The sequence below is a fragment of the Lissotriton helveticus genome, chromosome 5_1 (assembly GCF_964261635.1).
Source record: "Lissotriton helveticus chromosome 5_1, aLisHel1.1, whole genome shotgun sequence".
NCBI classification, from domain to species: Eukaryota; Metazoa; Chordata; class Amphibia; order Caudata; family Salamandridae; genus Lissotriton; species Lissotriton helveticus.
Genome location: NC_136065.1, coordinates 1,185,188,891 through 1,185,206,024, shown reverse-complemented (window position 1 = coordinate 1,185,206,024; position 17,134 = coordinate 1,185,188,891). Strand labels below are relative to the sequence as shown.

General features: G+C 44.3%; 1 protein-coding gene across 4 annotated transcripts in view; it reads right to left on the bottom strand.

Moving 5' to 3' along the window:
• CCDC172 (coiled-coil domain containing 172) overlaps positions 1-17,134 on the bottom strand; it is a 977,718-nt gene that overhangs the window by 854,045 nt on the left and 106,539 nt on the right. For all 4 annotated transcript variants that reach the window (XM_078641185.1, XM_078641187.1, XM_078641184.1 and 1 more), the window contains exon 2: positions 11,328-11,413. In XM_078641185.1, coding sequence (XP_078497311.1) covers positions 11,328-11,413 — 86 coding nt within the window. The remainder of the gene's footprint in view (positions 1-11,327; positions 11,414-17,134) is intronic.

Here is a 17,134-nt window from a genome sequence, read left to right as displayed (position 1 = left end):
AAACCAGATGTGTAACAAGAACGCAAGGAGCTCCAATGCAAGCACTAGGACGGACAATCAGCCCACCGCTACTAGCGGAAACTCTGCATTATTCAATATAGTACATGCCCCAGCCAGGCCGAGAGCCGATGATTCAGCATTAACGGCTCTGATAAACTCTGGGACCACTGAGGAGCTGCAAGATCCAGGGTCTGGCCATAGCTCCTAACATCAGATCCAGGGAATGGCCATAGCTCCTCACATCAGGAGGATTCAAATATAATTTTGTTCATCCCTGAATATAAATCAAAAGGGAGAGGGGATATCTTGAACAGAGAAAATATTCTGCGACTACTAACTAGCATTAGCAACCTAATGGGAGTTGCCTCAAGCGACCGTAGAGTCCGTAGAATGTGTTTGCCATAAACATCTAGCACACCAAGAAATATCTAAAACAACCTGGGCTACAAAGGACATAGCAGAGAGAATAATGAGGGAAGAACAACAATTGAATGCCTGGGGGATCAGATTGAAACATCAGAAAGAAACAGGTTACCCAGAACCTCTGTTATACGAGCTGCAGTCATATGCCGGCAACAAGCCTGGGAACAAGGGTGCCACAAGACAAGCCTACTCACTACTTAAAGATGCTCGCAGTGCAGAATCAAACATCTGGACTCCTAGGCCAACGGGTGAGAATACGATGTCTAACAACAACTGGACCTGAATATCACGAACCATCAATTGCCGACCAAGAAACACCTGACAGGGCAGGAACTCAGCTAACAAAGTGCATCAATTAAAGCTCTGCTCATGGAACGTTACCGGACTAGGGTCCAAAGCCACAGATAAAGACCTTCTGCTTTATTTTCAAGACTTTGACCTGATCTTACTGCAAGAGTCCTGGCTGGTTGAGCCACTGCAAATGCAAGGATATAAGTCTTACTACCTACCAGCCTGTAAGGAATCTGTGTTTGGTCACCCAAAGGGCGGTCTTGCAATCTTCACTTCCATCAAAACAATAACTACAGCTAGGGATCTTTTTAACATGGCTACAAGAACGAATTGCTTACAAGCAATTAAGCTGGAACTAGCAGGTCTTGCAGACAATCAGCAGTTAATACTTGTCAATATTTACCTTCATCCACAGGATAAAAAAGCCGGTGCCAAACAGCTGGTTTCTGATCTATCAAGACTACTTTAAGAAGAGACTAACCCGGATTTTATAGTATCAGGATACTTCAACATGCTTCTAACAGGGCCCTACAAAAGAGACGAAATAGCTGAAGAACAGTCCTGGTTCTGGGAGATTCAACACCAGGAAGCAAGTAAGTGGGGCAAGCAAACCAGCACAGCAAAGAAGCTTCTCAGGGACCTGGAAAATCTGAGTCTGGTTGCACTGAACTGGCGCTTCCCGGGAGATTGCCCACCGGCAGCTACGTTCTACAGCGCACTTGCAAACACAATAATTGACCACACCTTCACGTCATACTCCCTCTTTAACAAAATAGTTGATTTTAGGATAGGAAGCTCAGATCACAGTGACCACCTACCACAAGAGATTACTCTGGATGCTTATGGTACCGCATCTACTGAGCAACCAGCCCGCTTAGGCACGGAGTACATGACAAACTTGAGAAGAATCAAATGCAAAATTTGTAACTTAGAGAGCACCCTGCTTGAGGCAAAGAATCTTTGGGAGGACAAAAAGAAGGATAACAAGAATGTGACTGTAACTTGGGCTACATGTACTGAAATCCTTGACACGCTACACACAAAAAAAGAAGGGAAGGACGTAACCAGAGCAGTTGCGGTCCGTAAAAGGTCTCACTCTAAACCGGTGAGCACGCAAGACTGCCTTCTGAGAGGCGCGCAATTAAAGGAATTAAAGCAACTAAAGAAAGGAATAAATAAAACAATACGAGAACTGCACCGTGCAGGGCCAGACGCTAACCTCCTAGTCAAGCTCAGATCACTAAAAAACAGCAAGAAAAAACTCATCTGGGAAGTACGCCGCGAAGCCACAGAAACAGCATGGGACAAAATTCTGCATGATGCGAAAACAAAAAATAGCGCCAGATTTGGCTCACATTGAAGAGACTACAGCACCCAAGGGCGCTTGGAATAAACTCTCACATCACCGAAGAGGAATGGTATAAATACCTTTGGGATCACTTCAACAGCAAACCATCAACTAACACACAGGAACCCCTGGAGCACAGCTGGGCCGGCTTAGACTCATTTAAGCAAGATGAAGAGTCCAACTACGGCTTTACGCTATAACAAATTAAGAGCAGAATCGCAAAGGGCAGAAACGAGGGTGCACCAGGCCCCAACGGCATACCACCGATCCTATACAAACAAGACCCGGTTTACTAAAAAAAAGGGGAGGAATAAGATTCTCTACAGTAAAAAATAAATAATCACCTGTAACAAAAAATGAATCCTCATAACTCTGATATCTTCTAGGTTGGTTATTCTGTATTTTTCATTATTCTAAATGTTATACTTGAATCCTTGTTTGGATTCCAAGATTGACAAAACGGCATGTGCCGGCTTCATAACAAGGTCCTAAGAAGGAGCACAGCTTTGTCCAACCACAAGCACCATGTGTAATAAAAAGGTATGTACAAGAAAATTCTCATCTCCAATACCCACCAGATGAGTTATGCATCAATACAGCAAAACGTAATCATCAAGAATTGCACAATGGTTCCAGTCAACACCAGCAGATACAATATATGCATGCTATTTAAATATCAAAGATAATAAAATACAAGATTCAATATAAAATATCACATTAGAAATCTTGGAACTAACTGGAAGAGCCTTCAACCAGGATCATCCTCGGTTCTACCACCCTCAACTAGCCTTGGATGTGGCATGGTCCTGTAAGAAGTGGGTGTGCTCTATCACTGAAAATGTGTTTTATACCATGGCTAGCAGGAGGAGAGCACTGTTGATCCAGTGATCAGGGACTAAATACATTTCATCACCTGGATCCAATTCAATACCCTACAAGTCCCTTCCATGCTGGGTGAGTGTAAACCAAACTTACCAAATCTTCTTCACCATATCATCTTCGTATTATCTTTTTGTGGCGATGTAATCTTTATTATGTAATCAGGGTTTGGCGAAATAATAATTGGATCTGGAAATAAACTATTGTACACTCATCATATAACCAGTCAATAACACTAATAAAGACAAACTCATTTATGAGTTAATAATGCTTTAGCTATAATAATGTGATTGCTCATCAAGTACAATACAGTTTGAATCATAAATCACCATACAAGAGAAACATCAATGAGAAATGACACGAGGACATCTCAAATGTACAGTACAATGAGCGAGTGGATAGGCGCAGAGACAAAGGAATAGAGACAGTAAGTCAATTGCAAACATATATGCAAATTCAAAATTTCATACTAACCTGAGATTAGGAAGTAAAAGTAAGAAAATCACGCCAACCAAACCCCACCCAATATTATACTCTAAATCCCTAAGAAGACCAACCACAATGCATCATAACACGAAATTTCACTTCATTCGTTGCAACAGTGGTTGTTTAATCATCACCACTCTCGACGTGACAACTCTGCAAAATAATCCATTGTCCGTTTTATTAATTTTATCAACTTCCAGCCACGGAAATATAATTTCAAACTTCCACAGTTTGTACACTTCCTCCATCTCGGTCATGTATCACCTTTTGTGCCTTGATTGTTCTAATGCACCGCTCTCTAAGGAAGTGTTCTGTCTCTTGCATTCATTTTGTTTCCTCCACACACATTTGGCAGTAACACAGGACTCATGAAATACGGACAGTTCAAACTTTCTTCCCTTATACATTTTGAATATCCCATTTTTATTTTCTAAAGATGCTCTCTGGCCCTTTTCTGCAGAGCAGAAAATCATGCTTCCACAGAAAACAAACACAAGTGTTATTAATCACTAATAATGCCATACCATACCTATGAGCCGCATATTTTCTTGTTTTACCCATGTGCATTTAAAAAGGTTATTTCCATTATGCATTAGTGTGAAATAAAGCAAGCAGCATTTAGTCTGTTATTTTCCCCATTAATCATAATCATCTGTGGCCTATTTCAGCATCTTAATTTTTGCTTGCAAAATTTCACCTTCTTCCATTTCTGTCTTTTTGCATTTAATCTGCACATATCACAATTAGTATTTTCACACAATGGGGGTTCAATCCAAGCAGGTTTCATTTTGCAAAAACCCTGCTCCTTCACTGTGATAGAGTAGGAGACTTTGAACTTGAATATGGTTAGGATGTAGAACACTTCCTGCTGCTCACAGACTCAAGAAATATAACAGAATCCTACTCTACATCATGAGCACACCAAAACTCAAACCAGCAACATATGCGGAGACAGCATGTGGTCGCTCTGCCACAAACATACAACTGTGCCTCCAACAAGGTAATAGCTTTACTCATTACAAGCGGATGTTCAGGAGAATCACCAGAATACCTGTATATTCCTGCAGGACCGGACAGGAGTCCTGTGCTCACTGTGCCACTGGGAACCAGATGCACTCGACATAAGAGGGCCAGGCTGAAACTCATATTGGGTTCCATGTTTTCTGGTTCAGAGAAGATTATGCTTGGCAGTTCAGGCTGGACTGCTCCTACTAAGGCAGGACAATGAGTATTAGATTTGTGCACGGCTGGATTTATTCTGATGTAGCATACTGAGCAAATAAATTATGCACTGAAATTTGGTATAGAGTAATTAACAGTGGCTGAAATTAATTCAAGCATTCCTTTCAACACTTTTTTGTATTTGACATATACCTCAGCATCAGTCATGATTTATTTATTTATTTTTATTTATACAACTTGTAGAGCGCGCAAATACCCGTGGGTGTCTCAGCGCTAAGGACAGCGAACAAGAACCAGAGACTGTAGACTATTGGCTGAATAGCCATGTTTTTGTCATTTTTCTGAAGACCAAAAGGGTTGGGCTAGATTTGATGTGGATTGGAAGAGAGTTCCATAGCTTGGCTGTGGCGATAGTGAATCGTTTGTCACCCCATGAGGCTGTCTTTGTGCGGGAAACCCTTAGCAGGCTTGCTGTGGAAGACCGTAGGGACCCGTTAGGGATGTAAGCACCCAGGGCCTCCTTCAGGAACAATGGTCCAGAATTGCACAATGCTTTATAAGTGATGCAGAGGGCCTTGAATTTGATGCGTTTTTTTTATTGGGAGCCAGTGATACTGTCTGAGTATGTTTGAGATGGATTTATACTTGGGGGTTCCTGATATGATTCTGGCCGCTGAATGCTGGACCAGCTGAAGTTTATTGATGATTTTGCCTCATGCATTATGAAGAGACCATTACAGTAGTCGATGGTAGACATGACCAAAATACTCACTAGAGTCTTTCCAGCACTGAGTGGGAGGAAAGGTAAGACCTTTTTTATCATTCTAAGTTTGTGGAATGAGGATGAGACCACAGAGTTGACATGAGGTACGAAGGACAGCTTATCGTCAAAAATTATGCCCAGATTCCTGACCTTAGAAACCGGGAGTAGAGGGGGGTCCCAAATTGGACGGCCACCAGGAGGGAGACCAGCCGGGCTGCAATTTGCCAAAGATCATTACCTCTATTTTTTCAGAGTTAAGTTTTAGGCAATTATTGGTCATCCATGTGCTGATGGCCAACATGCCTTCCTGGAACTTGGCTGCTACTGCCCCTCCATCATTGTGCACCGCAAGCATCAATTGTGTGTCATCAGCGTAAGAGGTAAGGCCCATCCCGTGTGCCTTGATGACTCTGGCCAGGTCCGACATATAGATATTAAATAGTGTCAGACTCAGTGAGGATCCTTGTGGCACGCCGCATGGGAGGGCGAGTTGTGAGGAGTTGAAAGTGCCAAGACTCACTGATTGGGTGCAGTTGGTGAGGAAGGAGGTCAGGAGGGCTCTGGCTGTGTGTCTGGTACCGATGTTTGTGGCACGGTCAATCAGGGTGACATGGTCGACCGTGTCAAATGCCGCTGAGAGATCGAATAGTATGAGGACCGCGGCACCTCCTTGATCCAGTATTGTCCTGATCTCCTTTGATGTCTTAATAAGTGCTATTTCTGTTCCAGGGCCATTGCGGAAAACAAATTGCGTGTCATCTAGGAGGTTGTCTTCTTCAATGTATGTGGATAGTTGAGAATTCATGACCTTTTCAAAAAATGTTGCTGGGAATGGGAGGCTAGCTAAGGGTCTGTAATTCTTTGTATCGATAGGGTCAAGGTTATGTTTTTTTAACAAAGGCTTGATAATGGCTTTTTTCCATATCCGCGGGTAGATGCCTGTCTTAAACATCTCGTTACAGATGTCTGAGAGGCTAGGAGCTATGAGATCAGAGATGGTTTTTAAAATAGCAGGTGGGCAGGGGTCAGTGGCAGATCCTGATTTAACAATGGAGATTAAGTTTGCGATCTGGTCTGGTGAGATGCTATGAAATTCTGAGAAGGAGGGGAGGATTCAGAAATGTCATGAATTGGAAGCGGACCATCTGTTTTGGGTTGGGAGGAAAAGTTGGTATAAATGTCATTGACCTTTTCAAAGAAGTAGCTAGCAAGTGATGGAAGTGTACAAGATAATGAATATCAAGCGGAGAGAGAGGAAAAGCTAGAGCTAGTTCACTTCCCCTAGTAATATGTTAGAATCAATGGGAACTAGCTACAGGGTAGAAGTTCCTTGTGTATCTTTATAAAGCCCTCACCCACCAACCTGGCTGGGGGCATGCTTCATCATCGGTACCGAGTGTACCTTGGGTGTGCTTCAAAGCCGGATTACAGCGGAGCAGGTATTGTGCCATGAGTGTGCGGTGAAGGTGAATGGTGTGTGGATTAAAAAACTGTGCAGAGGGTCCCAGAACTCAAAGGACTATTTTAATGGTGGGCCCTTGGCAGTGATAAAAAGCTGAGAAGTGGATATTAGTGGAGATGATTAATGACTCCAATATCCAATGTGGTCAACATGTTTCAGCCAGGTCTCTGTGTTAAACTGGCTTTCATCAGGACCTTATGTGGGTGGTTTAAAATGGTGGTCTAAAAAGTGTATACTGAGACCAGCTATGTGGCGCACACGCTAAGGTGCGGTATGAGGAAGAGGATGGTTTCCTCTAATGACTCACTGCCTGTAAAGGAAGAAAGATGACAAACAGACAAAGAAACAGATGTAGTTTAAATAGCTTCATTTTGGCACATTAATGTGACTTAGGAACGTGGTGTCTGTGCTCTATACAGTAAATCAGCGTAGTGAGGACGGAGCATGATGTTTTTAGTGCATTGTGGTTAAAATGCTTCTTGAGTTATGCTCTATCGTGTGGTGATCAAATAGCGTTAATGCGTATTATATTTTGCAGACATGGTGGGAGAAATATTTAGAAAATTATTATTCTTACTCTGAAACTTTCAAGAATAACCCCCATGAGTTCCGTGGGGGGTCCGACCTATTGTCACACACTAGGTTTGTGTGAAGAAAAGGAGGAAAAAGCAACACAGAATTAGTTCCTGAAAACCTGGCTGCGTGGGCACTCATTTCCACATGCCGGTTTATCAGAAAAAGAAAAAGAAAAGAATCCCCCTAGGTTCGCCCCACTTACTTCATCAATGTCTGAGACCCTCTGCCCGTACCTACTGCGGCTGCATCTGAACTCCGTTGATGTGTGCCGTTCGTAGAGCGAGTGTGTATAAATACCTGAATTGCTTTCCAGGTGCAGCCGATCAGTGTCATGGCGAGTAGCGTCTAAACCGTAAGGGAACTGACAAAAAAAGAGCGGACACGTAACTCTATCTGTGTGTCGTGCAGGTTATGTGTTCCACATAAAGTGTTGTTGTCAGTATTGAGGGAATTCCTAAACATGTTAAGCATGGAATAAATGTATTATAGTGCATGCTAAAAGTAGGTGCATTTGCAGTATTAAAATGGTTTTGAAGGGATAAAAAGGGAGGAAAGACTGAGCATCGGAGTGCCCACTGGTGGAGTCTGTGGAGTCACGCCTCAGAGTATCTCTTAGGGCTGATTTCTCAGTCAGATGTGATATATGGCCGCGTTAGGATTTTGAATGTGATACCTTGTCTTATTGGGATATTGCATATAACTGTGCACCTCGCTGGTATCAAGGTCCCTGTTCCAGGCTTGTCTGCAGGTCGAAAGTACATGTGTAGTGTATGGTGGTGTGATAGACCTGTGAAGTTGCAGTCACCAATCATATGGAGTGGTTATTGGCAACATGTGACATTGTCTGATTGAGGGGTTCTGTTGAAACCAGGAGTATTCATAAGCCCTACCCAGTGGGTAGAGAAGTCAGGGATGGGTTCAGTGGGGGTTGAGGCTATTCCACAGAATATTATCATTTAAAACCACTTTATGAGCGGAAAGGCGATATATCCATCGCTGTTTCTTTTGGAGTTGAATTTTGACGTTTGTGGTGTTGTGGCACTCAATTTGTTCAATCACTGTCCACTTTATGTCATTGGAGGTATGACCTCTCTGGATGAGGTGGTCCGTCATTTTGCTGGTGTTATTTTTGCATCGTATAGTGCTGCTGTGTTTTACAATTCTTGTCTTCACTTTACGGCCTGTCATTCCAATGTATCGGAGGTTGCATGGGCATTCAATGAGGTAAACAACGTTGGATAAATTACAGTTCGTGTGTTTCCTCTGGTGCCAGGTTTTGTCTACCTCCAGGTCTAGGGTTTTGGTAGCCTGTGTGAGGTGGCAGACGCTGCAGTCACCACAAGGGTATTGACCGACTATGTTAGGTAGTCCCCACGCATTGAGCACCATATTGGTGGTGAGTGCCTGAGGTTTCTTAGGGCGGGTGGAGACCAGAAATGTAGCTCTACCACATTCAAGCTATGAAACAGCAACCAGAATGGGCTTACAAGCATGCCATCCAAAATGAGAATAATAACCCACATAGGAACAAAGAAAGTTATGAAGCAAATCTAACAAAAGAACTCCTGCTAGGAGATACAGCACTCCCATAGATCTTTGATCTGAAGGCCAAAAAAGTCAAAACGGGAGATCAGCGGGTTTACGACCCTTATATTATTCAGGAAGAACAAAGGCAGTCCGGGCTAAATGTGAGCACTTTTATGACTTCAGACAATACAACCTATGCATCGACCCGATCTTGAAATAGTAATGTGCGGTCATTGGAAGCAGATGCCACCATCCCTATACATCTGTCCTTTCCTCATGTGAAAGAGGGCTTTTAACATATTAACAGTTTTTTTCATATGGTAACTAAAATATAGCTATGTGTTCTAAGCAATGTAAGGTATACATTAATTTGCATGGTTCCCAACAGAACCAAGAAAAAATATATCATACATCCAAAATAGTAAAGAGATGCCTTGTAGTTGATAATCACCTTGTTTCCACTACCACTAACTACCAAGAAACTACACTCACTAATATTCAAGAGAATACACTAGACACGTGTCCTCGTCCCCCAACAACTCCTATTCCTGCTTTTCGTACCACCGATACTAAACTTGTAGTCCATCCCTCATTGTACAATGCTACGTTGCTTTGTGGCTAGTTTCACATTTATAAATCGCCTTCATACATATATACAATTCTCACCAGAATAACAGCACACCACCACTCCCAGAATCATAAACACTGGCTCTATAAACTGCAGTCCACCAGAAACCATGCTGAGGAGAACAGTACAGCCAATATGTAAATAACTATCAAAAGTATATTCTCCCCGAGTCGATGTTGCATGCCAGGTGTAAATATTTGCATTATCAAACCTATGCTGGGAGAGACAGCCTAATTAGGCTACTGAAAAAGCATTGGGAAAATACAGGATTTTGACAGGTTGCTGAACCGCATGTAGCCATTGTCTAGTTTGCCACCTAAACAATCAAGGTGAAAAGATTGGTACTGTCATGAATCACACTGGCAAATCAGATGGCTAATTTCCTAGATTCCTAGCAGACCTTAGTGAGATGCAACTTTGCAATTCTTGGTAGAAGTCGTTTGTTCTCTAAATGTGTCAAGGCATTTCCCACTAGGAGGGCAGATAGCCTTATAGTAGCCTAATTGATGTTGTGAGAGTTAATACCATGATTTGGCTCCCGACTTCTGTTGAGACTGATCGTGGCCCCCTCTTCACGAATGAAGTGCTACAAATCATTTATACAGCTGAACTGTTGTAGTGTTTTTGAAATATGCAAAATGGAATTGGGAAAATACACAATTTTATAACCCTCATAAAATCTTTATTTCGGTGAATTTTCACCCTAAAAGACATAAATACATTTCATAAAACTTCAGAAATAAAAATTTAGGCTGTACAATGTCATTAAAGTCCATTAGGAAATTTCTTAGTGCGAATTTCACATTTTAGTACAGTAGAGTCAGTGACCAGCTTTAAGGCATTGTCTCCTCAAGGACCACATTGCACCTAGATATTTAGCCACTGCGAAGACGATTTGGTCCGACAGATCTATTTTCAGAACTCTGAACGCGGCCAAACACTCAGAGAATCCCAAATTTCTGCATAGGGGGACAACCCATTTTTTATGAGGCTCACTGTAGGCCGGGCAGAAGAAAATTATATGGAGCTCAGATTCATTGGCCATTCTACAAGCTGGACATACACTGACTGCTTGATCACTCCACTTGCTTGTAAGTTCTCCTAATGGGAGGGACCCATGCCTCCATTGCAAATACAGTTTCCTTAGTAGGGGAGGATATAATTTGTCTAGGGCTGGCTCAAAGCTGTAAGTGTCCTTAGTGCGTAGAAAAGACTCCGTTAGTGGTCCATGGTCTGGTCGGCGACAAAGTGCCATTAATTTACTATCGCGAAAAACCTTTGCCAGTGTCTTTTTCGGAATGAGTGGGCAGGAGGTTAAAGGGTCAGACCACAGCCTCAGGAGGCCTAGGCCCTCTAGCTCGGTTTTGATGAATTTCAACCATTTGATTTTCCCTACGTTAGGCATAGCAAGCACCTCCTGAAGTCCCTGCCTGTAACTGATCAGTTCTGGGACAGACCACAGCCTGCACCAGTAAGCCAGTGGTCGCAGAGCCAGTTCTTCATCCAAAGGGCGCATCCCTAGATCTAACCTTAAAGGGACAAGGGGCGTGCTAGGGGGAAGAGCTACCACCCTCCGAAAAAACGTATTCTCCTCTTTCACCAGGTCAGAGGAGCCTACCCAGGTCTAATCCTGAAGCACCAAGTAATATGCAAAGCTAAAACACATAGAAAAACTCTGTTAGACATGAAAAAAGACACAAACAAGTCTTTCTAAGCAGACGCCTGGCTAAATGATTGGTAAAGCATGTACAAAACATAGTACCTTGAATTCCAATTCTGCTTTGGCTTTGCTGAGCTCTTCCGCTAACACATTAATCTTTTCATGGTAGTTCCTTGTTTCCAGTTTAACTGTGGAAAAAGGATGATACTACTATCAGCCACAGTTATCTTACAATTGTATTTTACTTATTTTGATTGATGGCTCATTTTCAATTTCCTGTTATAAATCACGAACTGAGTCATAACCACAAACTCAAATTCAAATGTTAGAAACTATGTTAGAAGGCTACACTGAAAGGTAGTAGATTGTCCCATGAGGCATCAAACAAGCAAACATCAATTTCACACAATAAGAAGTAGGACCACGTTCAGTACTACAATAAGACATGCTACTTTTGTTAAGACTAAGGGGGCCATTAGGATGGCGGACGGAAGCGGTGCTGGGATCGACCGCCTGTGGTGCAGCGGTCCCGCTCTGACGATTAGGATGCCACTGCCACCATGGCAGTGACATCCTCCATTCCCAGCATTGTGGTGGGCGGTACTGAGAGCACCGCCCGCCACAATGCTGAGAATGCACTGCGTGCATTGTCATGCACAAGGTGACAGGGACCGCGAGGTGTCTGCCACCATGTCAATGACAATGCAGGGGGGTACTATAGGTACCCCCCATGTGCAACCCCCAGGCAACAGGCACCCGTAAGAGGACTCCCCATGCCGTTGCCGCCGCGGAAAGGTCTGCTAGACTTGTCGACCGGGCGGAAAAGCGGCGGTCTTCCCGTCCGCCGCGGTACCCCCGCCACACTAAAGTGGCGGGGGTAAATGGGTGGCGGGCGGGGAAGGATGTAGGGTGGATCGCCACCGCCATGTGGGCAGTGGTGATCCGCCCTACATCCTAATGACCCCCTAAGTATTCTGGAATATTTGATTAAACAGCTGTAAAGCCGATCAAGACATAGCAGAACAAGTATTTACAATGCAATAGGTCTCGCAGCATTAAAGTTTGAGTTATTGACATTGTGTATGACAATGCGTTGCATAACAATTTTAGCAAACTTTGAATTGGTGAGCAGTGAGAGTGTGTGCAAGAGTATACGGTTGCTCACAGCTGTTATTAATCACACAGCTCTGATGATGCACCTCACGCACGGGGCTGACGCAGTTATTATTCACACAGCTCTGATGATGCACCTCAGGAACGGGCTCACAGCTGTTATTATTCACACAGCTCTAATTATGCACCTCACGCACGGGGCCGACGCAGTTAGTATTCACACAGGTCTGATGATGCACATCAGGCACGGGCTCACAGCAGTTATTATTCACAGAGCTCTGATGATGCACCTGAGCACGGGGCTGACACAGGTATTATTCACACAGCTCTGATGAGGCACCTCAGCACGGGGCTGCCGGCAGTTATTATTCACACAGCTCTGATGAAGCACCTCAGGCACGGGGCTCGCAGCTGTTATTATTCACACAGCTCTTATGATACGCCTCAGGTACGGGGCTGACGCAGTTATTATTCACACAGCTCTGATGATGCACCTCAGCACGGGGTTCACAGCTGTTATTATTCACACAGCTCTGATGATGCACCTCATGCACTGGGCTGACACAGTTATTATTCACACAGCTCTGATGATGCACCTCAGGCACGGGGTTCACAGCTGTTATTATTCACACAGCTCTGATGATGCACCTCAGGCACGGGCTCACAGCTGTTATTATTCACACAGCTCTGATGATGCACCTCATGCACGGGGCTGACGCAGTTATTATTCACACAGCTCTGATCATGCACCTCAGGCACGGGCTCATAGCTGTTATTATTCACACAGCTCTGATGATGCACCTCAGGCACGGGCTCACAGCTGTTATTATTCACACAGCTCTGATTATGTACCTCAGGCACGGGGCTGACACAGTTATTATTCACACAGCTCTGATGATGCACCTGAGGCACGGGCTCACAGCTGTTATTATTCACACAGCTCTGATGATGCACTTCACGCACGGGCTCACAGCTGTTATTATTCACACAGCTCTGAGGATGCAGCTCACGCACTGGGCTGACACAGTTATTATTCACACAGCTCTGATGATGCACCTCAGGCACGGGCTCACAGCTGTTATTATTCCCACAGCTCTGATGATGCACCTCATGCACGGGGCTGACGCAGTTATTATTCACACAGCTCTGATGATGTACCTCAGGCACGGGGCTCACAGCTGGTATTATTCACACAGCTCTGATGATGCACCTCACGCACGGGCTCACAGCTGTTATTATTCACACAGCTCTGATGATGCACCTCACGCACTGGGCTGACACAGTTATTATTCACACAGTTCTGATGATACAACTCAGGCACGGGCTCACAGCTGTTATTCACACAGCTCTGATGATGCACCTCATGCACGGGGCTGACGCAGTTATTATTCACACAGCTCTGATGATGCACCTCAGGCACGGGCTCACAGCTGTTATTATTCACACAGCTCTGATGATGCACCTCAGGCACGGGCTCACAGCTGTTATTATTCACACAGCTCTGATTATGCACCTCAGGCACGGGGCTGACACAGTTATTATTCACACAGCTCTGATGATGCACCTGAGGCACGGGCTCACTGCTGTTATTATTCACACAGCTCTGATGATGCACTTCACGCACGGGCTCACAGCTGTTATTATTCACACAGCTCTGATGATGCACCTCACGCACTGGGCTGACACAGTTATTATTCACACAGCTCTGATGATGCACCTCAGGCACGGGCTCACAGCTGTTATTATTCACACAGCTCTGATGATGCACCTCATGCACGGGGCTGACGCAGTTATTATTCACACAGCTCTGATGATGCACCTCAGGCACGGGCTCACAGCTGTTAATATTCACACAGCTCTGATGATGCACCTCAGGCACGGGCTCACAGCTGTTATTATTCACACAGCTCTGATGATGCACCTCACGCACGGGGCTGACACAGTTATTATTCACACAGCTCTGATTATACACGTCACGCACGGGGCTGACGCAGTTATTATTCACACAGTTCTGATGATGCACCTCAGGCACAGGCTCACAGTTGCCAAATTTGAAGGTAAATGAACTACAGAGTAGAATTCGGAGAAATCGTCCCCACCGTAAAAGCTATGAAGACATGGAATTTCAAAATGCAGTTGTTAAAATGAGTTTAAACATTAGAACGCGGTTCGACTGAGGAAATTTCTAAACGAGGAAAGGTGTTGAATAATCCAGAAAAAAAGTAGAGTACGTTTTTAACCAGAACTTCAAGTTCCTTACTGGTAAATGCTTCAGAAAATAATTCACTTTAATTTAATGTATTTTATCAAATTTAATTTATGCGGACAAAGCATTGCGTTAGTACGATGCAGATGGCCAAGCCACCTTCCGTCATCCGTTTCCACTGGTCTCTGGTCATCTACAACCTACTTTTCGACTACAAACCATAGAAGATTTACCCCCAGCTGCCACCCACTCACTGCCCCTTCCTTCATTCCCCGATCAATGTTAACTACACAACAAGCACTGCACCATTCAACCACCTGACCCAACTCCCCTAATCTGTATCTCTGACATCAACATACCTGCCATCTCACACCGCGACACACACCTGGTTACATTAACCACCATGTCTTCAGCCTGCAGTCGCCACCTGTCATATACTTACAGGATCCCTCCGCAAGTTCATCTTCATGTCCGGCGTCCATAGCTAATCTTCAAACGGACGTTATTGGTCCATAATTCTTAACACTTCTGGGTCGCATAATAACCAATACTACGGCTGAACATATACTGGGCGTCATCTACGAGTGGAAAGTACTGGTAACGTGTTAGTTGATCGTAAAATGGACGAAGCAGCTGCAAACTGGAGTGACATCTTCGTAATCACAAGCATGGAAGCGATTACAAAATAAAAAATCATTTCGAGCGGGAATGCAAAACCAACAAAATGATTAACAAAGTTAAACATGCATTAAGTTACCGACGGGATCAACAAACGAAAGTGCAATACCTCGACCGTGAAAGAAAGGCACGTCCAGGCTGCCGTCTTCCTTGTTTTTTATTTTTTTATTTATTTAATGTCATTTTATATAGCACGAACTTTACCTGAAGGTGTCAGAGTGCTTTACATAAGAACCAGTTGCAAAACATAAGGACTAAGGAATACATCCGTTACATAAAAGATACAAACAGGAAAAATTGCAAATGTACAAGATGTAAAGACACACAAAGAAGAGACTGGTGATTAGAGTTATCTCTATATACCATATAGCACTTTCTGTATGTCAGGTGTGGGTGCACATGTTATAGATGCATATGTGCAGTGTGACTTATGCTATCTATTAAACGTGTGTGTTGAGTCAGTCCAAACGCCCCTCCACTCCCAGAACAATTTTAATCATTTTCTTTATGATACTCTGTTCATTTGCACGTAAGGTTTATGGCCGTGGCATTTTCCATACACATCAGTTAAAATCACACCGAGGCCTTCTGACCAACAGTAGAGGTGTTCACACTTGTAAAGTAATTGTAGTGTGCACTCTTTGAGGTGTTAAGCAGTGTCGTTTTTATGTCAATTACATTCTACTCGTAAAAAGCAGAAATTTGGCCTTCACACTGCGGCACATAGGCGCAGCTCTTCTGTGATTTATTTACAGGCCCTGGTGTTGCCGGGTCAATGCGTTCCCGTCTAGCGGGCCGGATCAGAGTTAGGTTACGGGCCCATTCCCCCTAATGCAACCTGTACAGAGCAGCCTGGCTTGTAAAACTCCCCGATCCTCAGCTTGCCGCTTACCTCCGGCGACTCCATTCACCGATGCTTTTTCCTCCTTCACAATTTCATAGCAAGTGAAGTGGTGGACGTGGGCAGTGATAACAAGCATGCTGCCTTCCGTGAAGCCGGCCAGGAAGAGAGCAGTCATCGGCGCGCGGCGGAGACGCTGGCGCCGTGAGCGTGCGCGCGACCGAATCCGCACGTGGCCAGCTCTTGTCGCTCCCTCTCCCATTCACAATGCTGGGCGCGTGCCCAGCTCTTGTCTTCCTTTGGCGGCTGAAACGATTGCTATAGTTCTCTGCCGAGAACACGCTTTGCGCGCCTCTAAGCCGAGACCTAAAAAAGCAATAAGAACACTGTTATAACTAATATCCATCATGGCCGTTCTCTCGTAATAAATTACTGCAGCCCCTACAAATTAATTAGCTTCATATGCCAATGATGCCAAAAAATGAGCAAATAGTTGACAAGCATTTCCTCTTAGGTACTGTAATATTAAACGGTGGATTACACTTTAAATATGTCGTTTTTAGTGTTGGGCGCCTCATTTCTGCCCTGTAGCTTCCGCCTCCTCCTCTACGCGCGCAGTGTAGTCTGCTCGGGCTATATATTTAGATGCAAACCGACGCGTGCAGCGTGCGCACACAGCGGACACGCCGCAGGCTTGCCACAGGCAAGCCCGTTTGCGCCCGTCAGCGTCCCGGAGGCGTCCGGCGCAGGCCATGCTGCCCAACTTTTTTGGCGGTGAGCCATTCCCAATATGTTTTAGTAAGGAAGATCTGTTTATTCTTAGGGGCCCCTCCCCACACCTGTGTAGTGCGGCTGACTTAAGCGTAGAGGCTGATTTCCGCTGCAATAAGTGTGATTGGCATCTTCCTCAGGTTGAAAAATCAGAGCAATCTCATGAGAAGACTAGGTATATCAAGGCTATCCTTGTGAACTGTCGCTCCATGCAAAAGCATGCATTATATATTTAGGACCTACTAATAGATGAACAGCCTGAACTTCTATTTCTTACGGAGACATTGCTGTCAGACGCTT